The sequence below is a fragment of the Arachis duranensis genome, chromosome 4 (assembly GCF_000817695.3).
Source record: "Arachis duranensis cultivar V14167 chromosome 4, aradu.V14167.gnm2.J7QH, whole genome shotgun sequence".
In the NCBI taxonomy this organism is placed as follows: Eukaryota; Viridiplantae; Streptophyta; class Magnoliopsida; order Fabales; family Fabaceae; genus Arachis; species Arachis duranensis.
The window spans coordinates 106,745,432-106,766,582 of record NC_029775.3 but is presented as its reverse complement, the minus strand read 5'-3'; the positions used below and the strand labels follow the sequence as shown (position 1 = coordinate 106,766,582).

Sequence of the window (21,151 nt, the reverse complement as noted above, 5' to 3'; positions counted from 1 at the left end):
ATTATAAGAAAGTCTACTAGTTAGGAATATGATATTATAATTAATATCATTAATAAGTAGAGTTGATAAAAATATGATAAATTAATTGATAAGAGAGTAAGATAAAAAAAAATTAGACTATTATTAAATTATATAAATAAAATAAATTATAAAAAAATTTGGCTAATTAGAACACAAAATTTTTTATTACCAAATTTTTTTCTATCCCTTATTTCAGGAGAACTAACACAATCCAATATCCATAGACAAGGCATGGCATATATTAGAAGGAAGAGCATCAAACATATGGAGACCAAAGGGAAGGTCTTAGCCTTTTTTGCAAGAAAGTCTGCTATAGAGTTGGTTTTGCGTAATGTGTGCACAATATTCACTTTTGAAGCCAATCCATAAGAAGCTTAGTATCATCCAAGAGCGAGAGACTTGCAAGAGTGGAATTCATGGCATCATTTTTTAATGAACTTCACTATCGTCCAAGAATCTGACTCGATAGTAAATGTGTTGGAGTTCTTTATATAGCAATGACTATTTACAAGTCTTTGATAAAATCCCACAATTTACCATGGATAATTGAACAACACTAATATGATAAGAGAAATCTGTGATATATCTTCTGAGGTGATTTCGAAACACGCCACCACAAGTTGCATTATTTCTTTGCGGGAAGAAAGAGCCATGCATCAATATTTAGCTTGAAGCAATGCTTCGAAGGGGCACCACCTAATAAGACGGTCAAGGGATGAATAGAGGTGAGTACGGATCCGGTTAGTTTAGGTTTAAGTTGAAATTAGAATCGAACCAATTAAATTATAATTGGTTTGGTTTGGTTTGAATTTATGTTTTTTTATGTGCATATTCGAACTAAATCAAACGAACCGATTAAAAATAGATTGATTTTATTCGGGTAATTGAATATCCGATAAAATAAAAGTTTATAAAAAAATAAAAAATAAAATTTTTATTTTAAAAATTCTGTAAGTACAATAAATATATAATATTAAAAAAATAATCCAAATATATTAAATATCAAGTAAATTAAAGAAAAAATTTAGGGGACCAGCAATTTTTATATTTTCTGGCCAGCACTTAACCATCAAAAGAAAAGTGAGTGATTTTTCACTATTGGATGTAATCTCACACCATTAAAAAAATTATTGATGGCCAATTGATAGTTACAAAATACCAAAATTGCTGCCCCTAGCATTGCTCTAAATTAAAAAGTAAACACATTAAAATTCAAACATATTAAATACTAATATAATCGGATCTACGAATTGGTTCAGGTTCCGCACTTCTAAAATTATTACCCGAACCGATTAGTAGAAATAGTTATGGTTCGAATTGAACCCAATTATCCGTTAATTTCAAAATCAATTTAATTAATTCAGTTCGAATTCGGACGAGTAATCTAAGTACTTGCGACCTATGCTCACCCGGGATGAATTATAGGATTTGATTAAAATATGCTCTTCATCACTTTAATAGTCTCAGCACAACGATTTTTAATTGTGTTTAAAGTAGTCACAAGATGAATTATTTTGTCTTCACACATAAGCTTGTTACGGTAATATCACAATGAAAAAGTAGCAACTCTAAATAGGTAAGATAAATTCTTTGTCATAGACATGTTTTCTGTAAGCTAACTCCGTTTGTCAAATAAAAAGAAATTATCCAAAAATTTTCTAGCGAGAATGATTTGCCAAATAAGAGCAGCATAAAGGCAATTTCTGAGGATATGAAGCATTGTTTCATTGTCTCCATTGCATCTTTTCAACTTTAATTGTCTTGTTGGGAGACTTGTGACTGGGTTGGTAAATTTTTTGTTTTCAAAATTGGTTTATTAAAGTTGATTTTTAAAGATAATATTTTAAAAAATTGAAACACTTATATTTAGTAAATTAAATTAAAAATATGAATAATTATTTTTTAGTAAAATAATTTTAAAAATTTATAGTAATTATCCAAATCAATTTTTAAAATTTTTAAATTTGAACATTTTAGTGCTTAAGTTTTAAAATATACAAAATAGTCATCAACATTTATTTTCGTTAGACAATATAATTTCTCGTATTAATTATTAACGATTACTACTGATATAAAATGTTAACTCACACACATAATTGTTAAATGTCCAAGTATTCAAGCGGGACAAATTAATATTCAGAATAAAGTACAAAATAATTCTCGAAAAATTTAAAAATTTCAAACTCTGGAAAATTTTAAAACAACCCATTCCAAATATATTTTTTTAAAATAAACTTAGAAAATATTCTTAAATTAAAAAAAATTATTTTTTCTTGTCATAATTGTTAACTATGATAGCAGAAACAATTTCATCTGTAAATTTATTTTGTGCAATATTACAATCAGAAAATCTTAAAACTTCTTAAGAAATATGAAGTGAACACTTGGATTTACCAAGATAATTATTCTTCAAGTGTTGTAAAATATTAGTAGCTTCACATTGAAATTTTGTAAATTATTATCTGCATTGACCTTATCGTTGACCGAAACTTATAAATTTAATTTCATAAATGACTTGATTTGTATTGCATGTAAATTCTAAAATGTTGGTTTAAAAATATTTGTAAAATATTTTCAATTGTGAATGTGAAAATTTTTATATTAAATAAGAGTTCTCTTATCTCTTCAAATAATACTAATTCATTATCTTCTTTGTTATTAAAAAATGATAATAAAATATGATATCTACAAATTAAATTAAAGATAAATCGCTCCTTTAAATTGCCTGGCATTTAATAATATTACCTAATTATTTTGTTTTGAAATTATCATTATAGAAATCGATTTAACTTACACCAATTTAGTATGTATTCATAATAAATCACTTTAAGTTAAATTGATTTAATAAAAAAAATTTAATTATTATATTAGTTTTTATAATTTTGTAAGATTTTTAATTAGATCTCTGTATTTTTTTTTTAATTGAGTCTTTGCACCAAAATTTTTTTTTTAATTGGGTCCTTATATTTTTTTTCTTTTATTTGGGTCTCTGTATTAATATTTTTTAGTTGAGCCCTTATAAAATTAAGCCAATTACAGTCAAGATGAACCTAATTGAAAAAAAATTTGGTACAGGAACCCAATTAAAAAGAAAAAAAGTATAAGAACCTAATTGAAAATTTTACAAAACTATAGAGACTAACAGAGTAATTAAACCATAAAAAATGACATTTCATTACAATTCAATCTATGTTAAATCAATTTAGTAGGATGTTGTGTTTTATATAAATTAATTCAAGCTAAGCCAATTTTAGTTTGGATAAACAGTTTAATTAAAATCTTTTCAAAAAAATAATTTAAATAATAAATATTTATATTAAAAGTAGCTTATAAATAAGTTATTTTATATTTAGTTTTTAGTTTTAAAAGTACTTATTTTAAAAGAAATATGATAAAAAAAATTTATTACGAGAGAAGTCATTTTTTTAACTTCTCCATAAGCACTTAAATAGTTTTTTAAAAAGGTACAATTTGATTTTGAAAATTGTTTTAAATATTGTCCAATTTGGATAAGCAGCTTAATTAAGCTCCTTTTGAAAAAAATAGCTTAAATAATAAATGTTTATATTAAAAGTAGTTTATAAATAAGTTATTTTATATTTGGTTTTTTAGTTTTAAAAATGTTTATTTTAAAATAAATGTGATAAAAAAAATTATTATGAGAGAAATTATTTTTTTAATTTCTCTATAAACACTTAAATAACTTTTTAAAAAGTTACAATTTAATTTTAAACATTACACTAAATATAAATACTACTACTTTTTATAAGTCAAAAATTCTAAAAAAATTAATTTTTGAAAACCCTTAGTAGAGTGCTGTGCTCTATATAAATCAATCCAAACTAAGTCAATTTTTTAAGGATAATATTTCTATCATATGATCATATATTTTCTTTATTACTTAAGTAATTTTATAATTTTCATTATATATGCTATTTTTTTTCAAAGCCCTTATATATAGATGGATGTTACAACTTATATAAACATATTAGAAAAATAAGTTTAGACGCTCATAAAAATTGTCTTTTTTATTTTTCTTTTAATTTATTAACTTTAATTGCTGACATAAAAAAATGAAAAGAGACCATTTAAAAAAGTTTTAATAATATTATATATATTAGACATATTTTATAATTTTTTTAAAAAAAATAAGTGACTCTTTGATATTTTATATTTATTAAAAACTTAAAGATTTAGATAACACGTAGTCAAAGAACACATGATAAGATTATTATTAATAAAAGTTATTAAATTTGATTTTATAATAAATACAAATAAATATATTAAAAATTTAAATATTTGGATTTTTAATAATATTTTTAAATTTATAATCTTAATATATATATTTAGAGTACAAGTTAAATAAATTTAATAATTAATATATTAAACTATTCTTTTATTTAGTTAAATTTACAATAAATTTAAAAACTAAAAAGACAATATTTTATTTGAATAGAAAGAAGTACTACTATAAATCATGTTTAACAAAATGTTTATACTAATGCTACATAAATCTGTCTTAATAATTGTTTGTTATTGACATTAAATCTACTTAAATGGCTGACTACCCTTTGATCCTAGTAAATTTGTTTAGTATAAATTGATTCATATAGAGCACAATAATATCGTATTACATCGGTTTAACATAGACTGATGAATTACAATAAAATGTTATTTTTTACTAAATCAATTTAACTTAAAACGATTTATTATAAATACATACTAAATTGGGTTAAATTAGATCGATTTCTATAAAGAAAATTTCAAAACAAAAATAAAAAAGGCAATTGAATAATATTGAATGACAAACAATTTAAAAGGATGATTTACCCTTAAATTAAACTAAATTAATATTTTTTATGGTAAAAATAAACATGGATTCATTTTTTTATTTTTTTTTAAATAGTACTTTTTTAAAATTATTTTAAAATTTATTTTAAAAATTCATAGAAAATGTTTATGTGTAAATAATCAAATTTGAAGAAATTGTTTTAAAATTTTTAAAATTTTTCAATGACTATTTTGAGAATTTTCTATTTTTTTAGGGACCATTATGTATTTCAATTTAAGGATTAATTTATCCAATTTATACATGTAGACACTTAAAGGTCACATGTGTAAGTTAATGTTTTGTGTCAGCACACTGGTAATGACTAATGAAGGAGATTATATTGCCTAAGAGAAGTAAAAATTAGAGACTGTTTTATGTATTTTGAATATTGAATGACTAAAGTATATTTTTAAAAATTTTAAGGATTGACTTAGATAATTACTAACAAATTTAAAAAAATCATAACAAGCATAAATATAAGGATAAATTTTAATTTTTTTAAAAAAATTTTAGTTTTAATAAAAATAAATTAATTTTAAAAAATCATAAACATAAATTTATGATTATTTTTATTTACTATATAGATACAAAATGATATATTATACTTTTGAAAAACAAAAATAACTCTCCAAAAAGCTTTCCCAATATATTTGGGATTTTTTGTTATCATCAGACTCTTTTACTGTTTTACAGGCTATTTTACTAGTTCATTATAAAAGTATAAATAATAATTTCGATAATGTTGCCCAAATTTATTTAAAATAACTTTAAAGAAAATAAATCTAATTAGATTACATGTAAAACTTTCGAATTACATTGCACAAAAATTAAACTCTGTAAAAAATTTTGTAAATGACTATCAATCAATCAAATAAATATAACTATACATGAATTTTAAGATAATTATTATAAGAATCAAATATTTTTAGTAATATAATTAGATGAATCATGAATGTAAATAATGTATACACGTCTTGACCTTTCCTACTAATTATGCACATTAAATTCAAACGACCACTATTAAAAAATAAAATAACATAATATAATTATTTTTATCAACAAATAAGTTACTGATGTAGAGAAATAAAGTCTTAATTGAGGTGGAATAGAGGAGGAGGTTGTAACTATGTAATTAAACATAGAGAGAAAACCAAAATACAACGAATTCCATTTCACCCACAGAAATTATCCACACCAAGACACTAACAACAAAAACTATATACAACTCCATCTATAGTCATATAGCTCTCTATAAAAGCATAAACTCTTCATTTTTCTTCAACAACCATCAACATTTTCGTTCCATATTCAATTCTCAATATTCTTCATCGAAAAGATATATCATATATCCCTCTCTTATAACATATAAAAACCTTGGAAACTCCAAACTCTTCTTCCACCAATTCTTTCTCTTCTTTCTTTCCTTCTTTCTTTCTTCTCTCTCTCTATGATCACACAGTAAGTAACTGAAGAAAAAGAAAAGAAAAGAAGGTAAACACATTGAACAACGTAACGTTGATCAATGGCGAATAATCATAATAACTGGGTTTCAGTTCTTGTTCAGAACTTAACCTCCAAGAAACAAACCAATCTTCTCAAAAACCTATACTTTCTCACCTTCACCACCGTGCTCTGCACCCTCTTCTACCTCCTCGGCCTCTGGCAACACTCCACCACCCCTTTCTCCGCCGGAACAACAACCACACAATACCTCTCCACCACCACCTGCCCCGATCCGGCAATCTCCAATTCCACCGCCGCCGCCCTTGACTTCTCCGCGCACCACACCATTCCAGACCCCACTTCCACCCCCGCGCGTGAGTTTCACGCGCCTCCGTGCGATCCTTCTTTCTCCGAGTACACGCCATGCGAGGACGTGAAGCGATCGTTGAGTTTCCCGCGCGACCGACTCATCTACCGGGAGAGGCACTGTCCGGCGCCGAACGAGATTCTCCGGTGTCGAATTCCGGCGCCGTTCGGGTACCGGATACCTCTGCGGTGGCCGGAGAGCCGCGATACGGCGTGGTATGCGAATGTGCCGCACAAGGAGCTCACTGTGGAGAAGAAGAACCAGAATTGGGTTCACTACGAAGGTGACCGGTTCAGGTTCCCCGGTGGTGGGACCATGTTTCCACGTGGCGCAAGCGCCTACATTGATGATATCGGACGGCTCATAAACCTCCGCGATGGGTCCATCAGAACCGCCTTGGACACCGGTTGTGGGGTAATGCTTTCAACTATTTTCCGTTGACTTTGACAGTTCTTGATTGATTCGACCGGCTGAAACCGGTGGCGTTTTCTGGTTCTGTTGAATGCCAACTGTTTTCTTGTTATAATCACGAATTCTAACAAACTGAAAAAACGGCAGATATAAGAAAGAAAATTAAAACTGAACAATTTCTGATTAAATTATTATTATTGAAATTATGTTTTCAATTTTGATTACTGAGAGAGTAGCTAAGTTTTTTTTTTTTGAGTATTTTCTTTTAATTTTTCGATTGAAGAACTATCATATGGGTCTGCTTTGTTATGGTTGAGCTGGCCGGTTCAACTGAACCGGGTGGTTCAACTTCCCCAGTGGGTTGTTTAACAACTTGGAAGAAATTGGAAAGCGAAGAATTAAGAATAAGATAGACTGAGGTTGGGCCACATTTGGTGGAACCTCATCAATTGAGAATTTTCTTCTTTTATTTCTTTTTTTACTTATATTTTTTTCATTGAATGGATTTATGTTTTGGAAATTACAATTAACAATAATCTGTATAGTTGTCTGATTTTGATATGGTTTAATTTAGATTCCGAATCAAAAAACGTAAATATTCATTATGATTACAATGAGTTTTTAATTGAGAACAGATATGTATAGAAAAATGAAAATTGATTTTTTTTTGTCATTTTCATCCTGCTATGAAACAGATATTATATTAGGATTTAGACGAATCCCACCCATCTATTTTTTTACTATGTTCCACTTATTCTTTTCATTTCCATGTGTGATTTTTTCTATATGTTTTAATTTTTATATGTTATGTAATGTAACGCCGTCAAGGCGTCTATTTCAATTTTCCTATTTCTAATAACATCATTATTGTGGTTGATTTGGCCGTCTTATCCTAAACGGGTGACCAAAATTTATTTGGAATTATTATATTATAATCTCATAGGATCTTGCTCTAATTAATTAGATGATCACAAAAATATAGATAAGGCCTAAAGGGATTATTTTGGTTACACAAAAGTCTGAAATATGAAGCATGATGAATTGTCCTTTTGTGGATAAAGCTGATCATGAACTAGAACTTGTTTGCAAAACAATCTTCTTAAATTCTTCAAACTGAAGTAAAGTACCATTTTGACTAAGGAGCAAAATAAACATATATAGTACAGTGCACTTAGAGAACTATACTTTTGATAAGACATTGCATTATTGAAGTGCTGAAATTATTTTCTATAATCCACTTGGTGCTAAGCATAATAATAATAATAATTCAGTTTGAACTTTGAAATTCTGTTGTTTGTTGAGGAATGCCTACCCAATTTAACCATCTCAATCATGCTAACCCCACCTGATTTATATGTTCCATAATCACACATCACTCCCTTTCCCCCTTCAAATATAGTAAGTGTTAGAAGACATTTTGGTTGGAGACTATAGTTTTGATTATACATCAGATGTCAAGCATGTTCAATTTGTTTCATTTTATTGGTACAGGGTAGTCACTAGTCACATTTTTTGGTAACATGGAATGTGTACCAACAACATTACACTTTTCTAGTTAGTTTCTATGGGAAATAGTTATTCAAATATCTATAATTTCATTGTATGAAATTAATGTTCAGGTTGCAAGTTGGGGTGCATATCTTCTGTCACGCAACATTTTAGCAATATCGTTTGCACCAAGGGATACACATGAAGCTCAGGTTCAGTTTGCTCTTGAACGTGGAGTTCCTGCATTGATTGGAGTTCTTGCCTCAATTAGGCTTCCTTACCCTTCAAGATCCTTTGACATGGCTCACTGCTCACGTTGCCTCATTCCTTGGGGCCAATATGGTAAATCCATTATTCCTTAGAAACAGAATCTTTGTTGGTTTTACAAGTCATTGTGAATGTATGACTTAGAAGTGTTCTGGTTTTTGTTATGTTTGATCTTGGCAGATGGAATTTACTTGACTGAAGTCGATAGAGTCCTGAGGCCGGGAGGCTATTGGATCCTATCCGGGCCGCCGATAAACTGGAGGACACACTGGAAAGGATGGGAAAGGACTCAGGAGAGTCTCAAAGAGGAACAGGATGGGATTGAGAGAGTAGCAAAGAGTCTATGCTGGAAGAAATTGATTCAGAAGGATGACCTCGCCATATGGCAGAAGCCAACCAATCACATTCATTGCAAAATCACTAGGAAGGTCTTCAAGAACAGACCCTTCTGTGAGGCACAGGATCCAGACACTGCATGGTAATTTCACATTTTTCTTCTACTTTTGATACCAATGCCTAAAAGTTTCACATTGGGTGAACTAGGTTGCAAGTTTAGTGTTAAACTTTTTTTGTTGGCAATTCTTTAGAGAAAGATTGACTTGCAATTCAATTCAATTCAATCACTTCCAGTCTTAGTTCCTTATGCTATTGATTTTTTGCTTTAATTATATATAGCCTTTGCACTTTTGCAGTGTCATTTGTCAGAAAGTGCAAAAAAGTAAAATTATTCTTGCTGCCAAAGAGAGTATAGCTGTGATACCAAAACCATTTGGATCAAAAAGAGACCTTAGTTAGATCTTGTGTTTCATTTTCCCACCTTGTTTCTTACTCAATTCCTTTTGGCTATTATATCTTCTTGATCATCTTAAAAAGAGAATATTCTTTTGATGGCCCTTTTTTTGGTTGCTTCCTTTCTTTCTTCATCATTAACTTTTCTGTTGTAGGTACACTAAAATGGATACATGCTTGACAAAATTACCTGAGGTGAGTGACATTAGACAAGTTAGCGGCGGCGAATTGGCGAAATGGCCCGAGAGACTAACTGCAGTTCCCCCGAGGATTAGCAGCGGAAGTTTGAAGGGAATCACGGCCGAGATGTTCAAGGAAAACACACAGCTATGGAAGAAGAGAGTGGCATACTACAAGACCATAGACTATCAGCTAGCAGAGCGTGGTAGGTATCGCAATCTCCTCGACATGAATGCTTACTTGGGAGGCTTCGCGGCTGCGCTTATCGATGATCCGGTGTGGGTGATGAACATTGTTCCTGTGGAGGCTGAGATCAACACTCTCGGTGCCATATATGAGCGTGGATTGATTGGAACCTATCAAAACTGGTAAACCTTTCTTCCATTTCCTTGAGTTCGTTCTAATTTCTAAATACACATTTCAGCACATGGTAGTTAAAGCTAGTTTACTTGCTAAATAAGTAATAACTACTTTTCTGCCTATCAGGTGCGAAGCAATGTCAACTTATCCAAGAACTTATGACTTCATCCATGGTGATTCTGTTTTTAGCCTCTACCAGAACAAGTAAGCAGAATGTGATTTAGCTAAAACCAATTTCAGATGCACTATGTTGTTTTAATGTTCCAAAGTCCTAATTTATCAAGATACTGTGTCACAGGTGCAATATGGAGGACATTCTTCTAGAGATGGACCGGATTCTTCGGCCGCAAGGCAGCGTCATATTGCGCGACGATGTGGATGTGCTGCTAAAGGTGAAGAGATTTGCAGAGGCAATGCAGTGGGATGCGAGAATCGCCGACCACGAAAAGGGGCCTCACCAGAGAGAAAAGATACTAGTAGCAGTGAAGCAGTACTGGACAGCACCACAACCTGATGAAGATCAACAAAGAAAGCTTTAGTTTGATAATATACCCTTCTGGACTCTATAACTTTGTGTATTTTTCTTTTTTCTCTTCTTCTTTTAGCCACTTTTCAAAAGAATTTTACTGAGAAATTCAATTCTTTTACAACCCCAGTTGCTGTGGCCTGTGGGTGGTGCAAATTGGAAAAATATGTTTACAGCAACTATTCTCCACTCAACCATTCATATTTTTTAGTGTTTTTAAGTTTAGGCAGCATTGATGATGTAAATTTGTCATAAGTTTCAAAGTAAATGCTCAAATGAATGGCAGCATCACAGTAATATGCTACAAGAGAATGACAAATATAATTCAAAGAGAGATGATTTTATGCTATAAAAATTGTCGCACGTACTCCCACACCACAGAACTGGAGGATTATATAAGAAACAATAGATAATATGTCTAAATTAACTTTATTAACTCGCATGTATTAAAAATTATTTTATATTTAAATAACTTTTCAAATTGGCTCATTATCTGCCAAATTTTGCATTCAGCTGCATTTGACTTCGTAAAGAAAAATTTTATTTAAACTTCTTGTATTAATTAAATTAAATATTAATTTTAAAAGTATGAATCACACACTTCTTTTTTTGTCGGTCACACATCTAAATAATTTTGTTAACCAAATCTAATTAAATTGGTCTAAATTAAACAAAAATTACTCATACAACGAGCGCATGAATCACACACTTCTTCTCGTGTTTTCTTGTCTTTTTTGAGTGTTTCCTTTTCATTATCTTCTTTTGTTGCTGCTTTTTTTTTTCCTTCTCCTCCTCTTATTGGTTGTTGCGACATTTTTTTCTTTTTCATTATTTGATTTTTTTCGTCTTTTTTTTCTTGTTTTATTCTTGTTAAGAGGGTGAAACAAGATGAATTATGAGTTGATGAAACACAAAGAAAAAGATGAAGAAGAAAAATATGATAAAGAAGAGAAGAATGAAGAATTTTGAATTGTGCATAATTTTTACAAAAAATAGCACAAAAATTCTTTAAATATGACACAAGAAATTTCTTAATTTTGATACTAAAATTTTTTAGCCATGATACAAATTCTTATTAAGAGGGTGAAATACTAAAATAAGAAAAAAGATGAGAATGTGAAACAAGATGATGATGATGAGAATGAGAAGGAATGAGAGTTTTGAATTGTGTAGAATTTATTAGAAATAGCACCGAAACTTTTTAATCATGACACAGGTTCTTATTAGGGTGAAATAAGAAGAATTATTAGAATGTGAAATAAGAAGAAAGAAGAAAGAAAAAAGATGATGATGATGAAGGAGAGAAAAAAGAAAGAGAGTTTGAAACTTTGTAAAATTATTAGAAAAATAATACCAAATTTTTTTAACTTTGATACATAAATTTTTTTTATTTTGACATTTAAATTTTTTAATTATGACACAAAAATTTTTAACCATTTTTTGTTATTATTATACTAATTGAATAGTATTAAACTCATATATAAGAGTTTAGCTATTTCTATGTTATTTTATAACAAATTGTTATAATTTTTTTGTTTTAAAATGTATTTAAATATATTTTGTTAGTTGAGTGAATTAAGAATTAAGATTTTAGATTTTTAATTTTTTAAAAAAATTTGTGTCATTTATAAAAAATTTCAATTTATTTTTAATATATTTTTTGTGTGGTTAACCTAAAATTTATGAGTTATTTTTGTTGTTGTTATACTAATTATATAATATTGAACTAATTTAAAAGGAAGAAATAAATGATAGAAAATTAGAAATGGTGATAACAACAAAAGAGAAGATAAAAAAAATCAAAGGAGAACAAAAAAATAGTGAAAAAGAAGAGAAAAAGAGAATAAAGAAAAAAGAAAGAAAAAGGTGGCGAAGAAAGAAAAAATATAATAATGATAATAATAATAAAAATAGAAGAGAAGAAAAAAAGTATAAGAAAATTTACATAAAATTAAAAATAATTATGCCTGAATTTTTATTATTTTTTAACATATGCCAGTGCAAAATAAAAAAAATCTTAAAATAATTATAGTTTTTCATATCTAAAAAGTGAATTTTTTATTTTAATATGAAAGAATGAATAGAGTTTTACTTTAACATTACAAAAAATAGAATTTTATAGTATTTTGTTGATACTGTTGTGTGTAAGTACAATACACTATTGTACGCAATCCATAGTCTATGTGTTTACAATATGCTGTTTGTATATTATAAAATTTAATATTAAAATATTATAAAATATATAGTCTGTGTATTATTTTTATAAATTAAAAAAAATTAATCTGATAATTCGTACAAATTCTATAACCTTTAAAATTTTATAAAACATCATAACTTCCAATATTAAAGGAATATACTAATTCTTATCCAATATCCAAAAAATTAACTCCAAAAAGTAACCTATGGGGAGTAAAAGTAAAAGTAAAACTAACATGAAGACTGAAGCATACAGAGCATAACTACATAGTACATACACTAACACTGCCACTCGTATCAGTCATCACTGAAAGAGTTAAAGCCCGAAACCTCAAAATCCCTAATTCCCAAATCCCATCTTCCCCATTTAGGGTTTTCCACTTTTTCTCCTTTCTATCCCTCTTCACTGTCTACATGGATGCCGACGACGAATCATCCAATCCCATGATCGACGAAATCTACGCCAACGGCGGCTCCCCCGAAGGAGTTGGTGGAGAGAAGCGAAGCCGGCGTCTGATCATCAGCGGCGACCAGTTCGACATCGAGGCATACGCCAGCCTCTACTCCGGCCGCACTAAGATCGCCCGCCTCCTCTTCATCGCCGACCACTGCGGCGGCGACAACTCGGCGATGCAGTTGGAGGCCCTCCGCATGGCTTTCGATGAGATTAAGAAGGGAGAGAATACGCAGCTCTTCAGGGAGGTTGTGAACAAAATTGGTGGGAGATTGGGACCCGATTACACTATGGATGTCGCTTGGTGTGAGACCGTGGACCGTAGGGCTGAGCAGAAGAAGGAGAAGCTCGACAACGAGCTCAACGCTTATAGGGTATGAGGATTCGGTTCTTCTAGAAATAATCGATTTTGTGAGTTATGATATCTTGGAGGTTTAAATTGAGAGCGTTATGGATGAAAGCTGGCTTTTGTTTTATCACTTTATCTATTACTTTAATTTCCCATTTTCAATTTTTCAGACGAACTTGATTAAAGAAAGCATAAGAATGGGGTACAACGATTTTGGAGACTTTTATTATGCGCATGGTCAATTGGGGGAAGCTTTTAAGAGTTATGTTCGAACCAGAGATTATTGCACTACGTCAAAGCATATTATTCATATGTGTATGAGTGCTATTTTGGTCAGCATTGAAATGGGTCAGTTTACTCATGTTGCCAGCTATGTTAGCAAGGCAGAACAGACACATGAGGCCCTTGATCAGATTACAGCTGCAAAGCTGCGTTGTGCTGCAGGATTGGCGAATCTAGTGTCGAAGAAGTACAAGCTTGCAGCCCGAAAGGTTAATTCTTTGCGGTATTGATTATCTTGGTGATTTTAATACTGCTTTTGTGATGAGAGTTTTTCTTTCATTGAAAGCTGATCATTTATTCAGAGCTATGGAAATTATATGAATTGTGAAGGTAGATTGGAACAATGAGGATCTCCTTGATTTGTTGCATTGATATTTACCTTATTTGTTCATATCATAGATTCTGGAATCTGATAATTAAATAGATCCCCAAAAACCATGTTTTAAATATGTTTCTGCAGGGTTTACCCAAGTTTTGCATGATACAAAACGCATACTTCAGTATATCATGTGATATTTAGAATTGAGTGCAAAAAAGATTTGGGGGTGTACGCGGGGAACAAAATGCACAAAATACAAAATTTGACCAGTTGACTGTTGTGAACAAATAGAGGGTCAATTTATTTCTGTTTAGACTCAATTTATCATGAATTCCCTTGAAGAGCTGAGGTGGTGAAATTTTGGGCTTCATAAGTGTGAAGCCCCAGAGGATTGAGAGCATTAGGAGAGTCAGAATAGCTGTTCTGGAGCTTGGAAAAAAATTTTCCAATCTGGATGGTGAAAGTTCACTTTCTTTTGGTTTTAGAATTTTATTGATAGTGCCACTTATTGATGACATCGTATGTTGGTGTTTTTGCTGTTGCTTCTTACGGTAGTATTTTGGTAAAATAATGAGGTGTTACCTCATGTTGAAAATGCCTCATTCAAAGCAACTGCAACTGAAAAATACATTCACAGAAAGGATGTAATCAATGGATAGTGGCTGTCATTCTTATATATATTTGAAAAAAAATGTCAACTTTTACCATGATTGATAATTGATATTCACTCATAACCTTTCTCTTCACCTCTGCCTCGAATTACAGTGTGCATGCTATGGATATTGCATCAAAAGTGAAATCCCTGTGTAATAGTCCAAGGATTCAATATTCATGAACCATTATCTGAATAATGATAAGGAAAATCTTTTACCCTATATATAACTTTGGCAAAATTGCCTTCATTACAAATGCAGTTTCTAGAAACGGCTCCAGAACTGGGGAGTCACTACAACGAAGTAATTGCACCTCAAGATGTTGCAACATACGGAGGACTTTGTGCACTTGCAACATTTGATCGGACAGAGTTGAAGGCAAGTACTCTTACGATGATTATGCTTTTAAATGACGATTGTGAAATATCGATTGTCTTTCTGATTTTAATTTTGTATTTGCAGGCCAAAGTTATAGACAATATCAACTTTAGGAATTTCTTGGAGTTAGTGCCTGAAGTAAGGGAACTGATAAATGATTTTTACTCAAGGTAGGTCATTGCTCTCTCTTTTCATTGTAGACTAGAGTGGTCACACAGTTTCCGGGTTTAATTGAATTGAAACCTGATTTATGAAGTCCCACAATTTGGTAATATTATTGTTATACTAGTATTTTTACCCGTAATAACATTACGGAAATATAAATCTTTTAAAATTACGTCGGCTTGCTTTGTCCTGACATTATAGATTATGGCACAACACAATAAATTTATAGAATCAAACTATTATAAAAAAGTTGTAGTGGACAAAAGTCCCCGTCGTTATCAAATAATAAAATTTTTAGTTATTATTTTCATGTGAAAGAGTTTAACTTTTTACTAATAATTAATTTTAACATTCGTTATCTAAAATTTGAAAGAATTTAACGTGTATACTTTTACATTTGATTAGGTGTTAAGTTTGTCGCACAAATAGAAATAATTTGTTGTTGAAAAAGTCTAGGGTGTAGCCAATTTAGAGCCAACTAGTTGAAAAATAGCTTTTATTTTTAATTTTGAAATTAAAAAAATTAGGATAGCAGGGGTTGGTTTTCTTTTTTTGTTTTTGTAATGGACTTATTTTCAACTAGTTGGCTCTAAGTTGGCTACCCCTAGTTGGTTCCCTAGCGGGATCGTAATTTTTATTGCTTGCTATTTAAAAATAATATTTTTTCTCTCTATATATATAGAAATACAGTTAGATATTAGCATAAAAAATTTATATTGATAGGTATAAAATTAATTCAAAGTGTTTTTTTTAAACAATTGAATCTTGATTATAACTTTGAATCACAACAATAATATTTTCTTCAAATTATATGTAATAAATATTTGACGGAAGATAAGTGAAAAATATAAATTAGAAAGATAAGCAGTAAAAATTTAAAACTAAATAAAAAAATATGCATATAATAATATTTTTTTATTTGAGTTATATTATTTTGATTAATTTTATTTTTTTGAAGAACAGAAATGTAGAAAAAATAAGAAAAAAGAGAGAGAAAGATAAAGAAGAAGAAAGAGAAAGGCAGTTTGCTAATTTTGGAAGAAAAAATTTTATTTTTATTGTAATAAAAAATATTTGGTGACACATTTTGATTTGTCAAATTATTAATATAAAATATAAATTATATATAGAGCGGGAAGGGTAGAGAGAAATAGAAAAAGGGAGAGAGGTAGATAAGAGAATATACGAAGGGAGTTTATTAATTTGAGTGAGAAATATTTCCTCTCAATTTTAATAAGAGAGTATTCTCAATTTTAATAAGAGAGTATTATATGACACATTTAGGTTATTAAATTAGTTATTAATATATAGTATAGCTATATTTCAATTTCTATTTCAATTTTAATTTTAATTTATTTGAATGTAATTAGAGAATGTCATGTTGCATATTTTGATTTTGAAATGTGTAATTAGTCATTGATAATGATATATAAAAGAGATAGAGTGAGTGAAGGAATGTGAAAGATAGAGAAGGAAGAAGGAGGGGAGAACTTTTAATTTTGAGGGGAAATATTTGATTTCAATTGTAATGAGGGAGTGATATGTGATATATTTTAGTTGTAAAATTAGTAATATATAATAGATATGCCTTATGGCTTTTCTTATGTGCTGCTAAGCTATTTGTCTGAGAAAATGAACTAAGTTCTAAAAGAGATTGGATTGGAATGAATGCAGACTGCTATTATACAATTTTGGTATATGGGATTTGGTCACTATAATATTTGCCAGAGGTAATAAATTGATGAATTTGTGTTGTATTACCGGGATCACTAGTTCTTCTAATTGATATTAGTGTAATTAATTGATGAATGTTGTATTTGCATCATGCAATATTTAACTTATTTGATTATCTAGAATGGATGTTTTGCTCTTTCTGTTTTTGGTTTAATAAATTGTTTTGGTTTCTTTTCTTCCTTATTTCTCTCTGTTAGTAGTGATATCTACACATTCTTTCTGCAGCCATTATGCATCATGCCTAGAGTACCTTGCGAACCTGAAAGCGAATTTATTGCTTGACATACATTTGCATGACCACGTTGAAACACTGTATGATCAAATCCGTCATAAAGCTCTCATTCAGTATACACTCCCATTTGTGTCTGTTGATTTGCAAATGATGGCTAGTGCTTTCAAGACGACTATTACTGGGCTCGAAAAAGAACTCGTGGCTTTGATAACTGATAATCAGATACAGGTGCAATTTTTTATCCTTTCTTCATTAGCCTCAACTTCAAGTGTATGTTTTGAGGGGTAAAAATGAGTTGTAAGTTTCTGTGGATTAGTTCCATATGGAAAAATACAGGTGCGGTTTTATCCTCGCTCAAAGAAATTTTATTGGGGATTAGTTCGATACATGTGTTGTTTTTCCTCTCCTTTTTTTATACATCAAACTAGTATATGGAAATTTCCACCTCATTTTTACCCGTTAGCCAAACGTGCTAGTATCGTATCCGGTTAACTTTTGTTTTACTGCGATTTTGGAAGATGATTTTGAGTCACTAAAGCCTACAATTTATAACATAACTGATATTTACATTGCTCTTTTGCAGGCTCGAGTTGATTCACACAACAAAATTTTGTATGCAAGGCACGCAGATCAAAGGAATGCCACCTTTCAAAGGGTTCTTGAAACAGGAAGGGTATTTGATAGGGATGTTAGGTCCATGTTGCTGAGAACAAATCTTATCAAGTATGACTATAATGCTAGATCATTAAGTAGGAAACTATGATTGTGAATTGATGGTAACAGAACCATGGTTGTATGCAGTGGTCAGTTAATAATGGACCAAGGGGTTGAATTTATATTCAAGAATAGTCAAACTTAGATTTGTATATACTTCATATTTTTAATTAGTTTATCTCTAGATCTTCATTTTCAATTTTTGATTTGGTTATTAACTGATAAGCTATTGGACAAAGTTGAGATTGTAGTGTTCTGATGAGTGGTAGGAGGTTATTATTTGAAATTTAAATAGCTTTCTGAGTATATATATATATATATATTAAAGACCAAATTCAGTCTCTATTCATTTTCATTTCACGGACGACAAGGGGTGTGTTTGGAACCCGTTTGAAAGGAAGAAGTATGTTTAAATTTTTTAAAAGCTTCAACTTTTGGTTTGGTAAATTTTTTTTATGAACACAGAAGTGATTTTGCTGCTAAAACCATGTTTACAAGAAGCAACTATTTGTAGCTTCTGCTTTTTCTTAATAGGCTTTTAGCCATAGATACTAATAATTTATTTACCTTTTACCAATTTTATCTTTTGTATATGTTATTGTATTATTTATAAAATTCTTGTGATTTCTATTTATGAATTTTATTTTCTATTATTTATTATTTTTATTTTTTTCAACCATTTGTTTGACATTATACACTTTTATAATTGTGATTTTTGTGTATTATGTTTGTTATTATCTTTTTATAATATAATTTATTAATTCTATTAGGTAAAGTAAATTAAACAAAAAATTAACTGTAAATAATAATAATAATAAAAAATTATAACATACTAAAAATGAGTACCAAAAATATTAAAAATATATTATATAAAAAGATCATCAAGAACTTTTAGATTTGTTTCAATTACTATAAAGTAAATATTTAATTTTTTTTATTAATTCTCGTATACTATATTTCAGTGTAATTTTTTATAATATAGATTATGATTCCATTAAAAAAGATATTAATTTTATTATAAAATTAACTAATAAGATGTATTTAAATATCTAAATTAAAATAATAGGATAATATAAAAAAAATTTTTTAAGTTGATGTCTATTTTAGTAATTTTTTATCTAAAAGTGATTTTAAATAGTATAAGCCAAACAACATTTATTTTACTATAATCTATTTTGATACAAAAATTACCAAACATAAATCACTTTAACACAAACTTACTTTTGATCAAAATCAAGTTTACAAAATCAATTTTATGAAACTCCCGTTTACAAACTGTAATTCAAACACACACAAGGTGTCCCTTGACAAAAAAAAAAGGGGGTGGGGTTCGGTTATTAACATTTTCATTTTAGAAAAATTATAGAATAATAAATTTTTTTGTTAAAATATTCATTAAATAATAACTAAAATTAGTTTTGTGAAAATTTTATTTGTAATTTGTGAAAATTTTAAACTCTTGTAAATTTTTTTTAAAAATATAACTAATTAAGAGCACTACTATTATTATCTTTTTCACTTTTATCATTATCACTTTTACTTTACTATTTTTATTGTGTGATTATATTTTATCACTATCATTATCTTTTCTACTATCATCATCATCAATACAAATATAATTAATATTAATGTTATCTTATTTCATTTCTTGTTCGATACTATTTTTTTTTAAAAGGTCTTTGTAGTTTGAACTACAATTATTTTTTGTCTGTGACATCATTTTTAATAATGGTCTTTTTCCATTGAACCACTACCGATAAAAGAATATTTTCAAAATAAATTTATTAATATTTTGTGGAAGTTTAAAATTCTCACAAAATTAATTTTTGTTACTATTTAACAGATGTTTTAATAAAAAGATCGAATTATTCTAAAATAAAAAAGTTGAAGATTGAAAAATGTTTCTTTTTTTTGGAAGGATCAGATTAGATTTTTACTCTATATATTACTTTAGTAAGATTCTAGAGTTAAATATGTCATTCTTCGTAAACCACTATAAACGGAAAAACAATTTTAACACCGAAAATTATCCAACAATTTTCGGTTAAACTAACAAAATAATTGAGGTTAAAAAAATGCGATATATATATTCACACATTTTTTGTTGAATCCGAACTTATAAATTGTTGAATAACAATTTTTTTTACTTGTGAAAATAATAGGGAATGGTTTGTAATCGATTATAGTATAGAATTGAACATGGCATTCATAGGTTATGAAACTTACTTACATATAAATTTTAGGGTATTTCACGTTAATAAATTGTTTGGAATTTAAAATTATGCAGAGATCTTAAACATAATTTAATTATATGTCTATTTTATTTATATATTTATATAAATCGAATTAATTTAATTTGATTTACATTATACTACTAATCTACTAGTATACTAAATATACGTAAATTGAATTAATTGAATTCGATTTAACTAGAGTAGTAGTTTACTATTTGTATAGTTTATTGATATAAAATATTAAAACATAAATGTCAAAAAAGAAATACTCCATTTGAATTCAAATAAAATATCAAAAAAATCAAAATAAATAAAAATAAAAATTTAATTTTTGTGTTTTAGTTTAAATTCTAAAAAATTTATATTTTTATAAATTTATAAATTTAAAACAATAAACGGAACAATAAATATCACTAAGTTGTATAAAATCAAGTCAACTAGCTTCAATTTACATAGAATATGTGCAAAATCGAATATATATGTAATATTTTTTTCGTTTTATGACATTGGTATAATATTGAAGTGCATTTAAATTATTTATAAACTTGTTTGAAATGTTAGGAATAAAATTCACTAAGAATTTTTTCTTAATTTAAAATAACTAAAAATGAATGATTTAAATTCTTTTAAAAATTTAAATTCTCATTTTTTTCATTTATAAATCAGACGAAAAATAATATGATTTTCAAATCTATTCTCACATTCTTTAAATTTAAATTCTATTCTTTTAATATATTATATTCATTTTAAATTATAAA

The 21,151-nt window shown here is 28.6% G+C and overlaps 2 protein-coding genes across 2 annotated transcripts; both read left to right on the top strand.

Moving 5' to 3' along the window:
* Nucleotides 1–6,155: 6,155 nt before the first annotated feature.
* LOC107485599 (probable methyltransferase PMT15) lies at nt 6,156–10,862 on the top strand. Its single transcript, XM_016106135.3, has 6 exons — nt 6,156–7,076; nt 8,693–8,903; nt 9,009–9,306; nt 9,773–10,165; nt 10,284–10,361; nt 10,456–10,862. Exons 1-6 carry the CDS (start codon nt 6,375–6,377, stop codon nt 10,694–10,696), a joined length of 1,923 nt encoding a protein of 640 aa, XP_015961621.1. The 5' UTR covers nt 6,156–6,374; the 3' UTR covers nt 10,697–10,862.
* Nucleotides 10,863–13,161: 2,299 nt separating this feature from the next.
* Nucleotides 13,162–18,358, top strand: LOC107485598 (COP9 signalosome complex subunit 1). Its single transcript, XM_016106134.3, has 6 exons — nt 13,162–13,707; nt 13,853–14,173; nt 15,198–15,314; nt 15,399–15,484; nt 17,439–17,673; nt 18,029–18,358. The coding sequence occupies exons 1-6, from the start codon at nt 13,294–13,296 to the stop codon at nt 18,206–18,208; spliced, it is 1,353 nt and encodes a 450-aa protein (XP_015961620.1). The 5' UTR covers nt 13,162–13,293; the 3' UTR covers nt 18,209–18,358.
* The last annotated feature ends 2,793 nt before the right edge of the window (nt 18,359–21,151 follow it).

Coding starts and splice junctions, on each gene's coding strand:
- LOC107485599 (XM_016106135.3), top strand. CDS start 6,375: ATGGCGAATAATCATAATAACTGGGTTTCAGTTCTTGTTCAGAACTTA. Junction 7,077..8,692: donor CCTTGGACACCGGTTGTGGG/GTAATGCTTTCA, acceptor ATTAATGTTCAG/GTTGCAAGTTGGGGTGCATA. Junction 10,166..10,283: donor ATTGGAACCTATCAAAACTG/GTAAACCTTTCT, acceptor TCTGCCTATCAG/GTGCGAAGCAATGTCAACTT.
- LOC107485598 (XM_016106134.3), top strand. CDS start 13,294: ATGGATGCCGACGACGAATCATCCAATCCCATGATCGACGAAATCTAC. Junction 14,174..15,197: donor ACAAGCTTGCAGCCCGAAAG/GTTAATTCTTTG, acceptor TTACAAATGCAG/TTTCTAGAAACGGCTCCAGA. Junction 15,315..15,398: donor TTGATCGGACAGAGTTGAAG/GCAAGTACTCTT, acceptor TTGTATTTGCAG/GCCAAAGTTATAGACAATAT.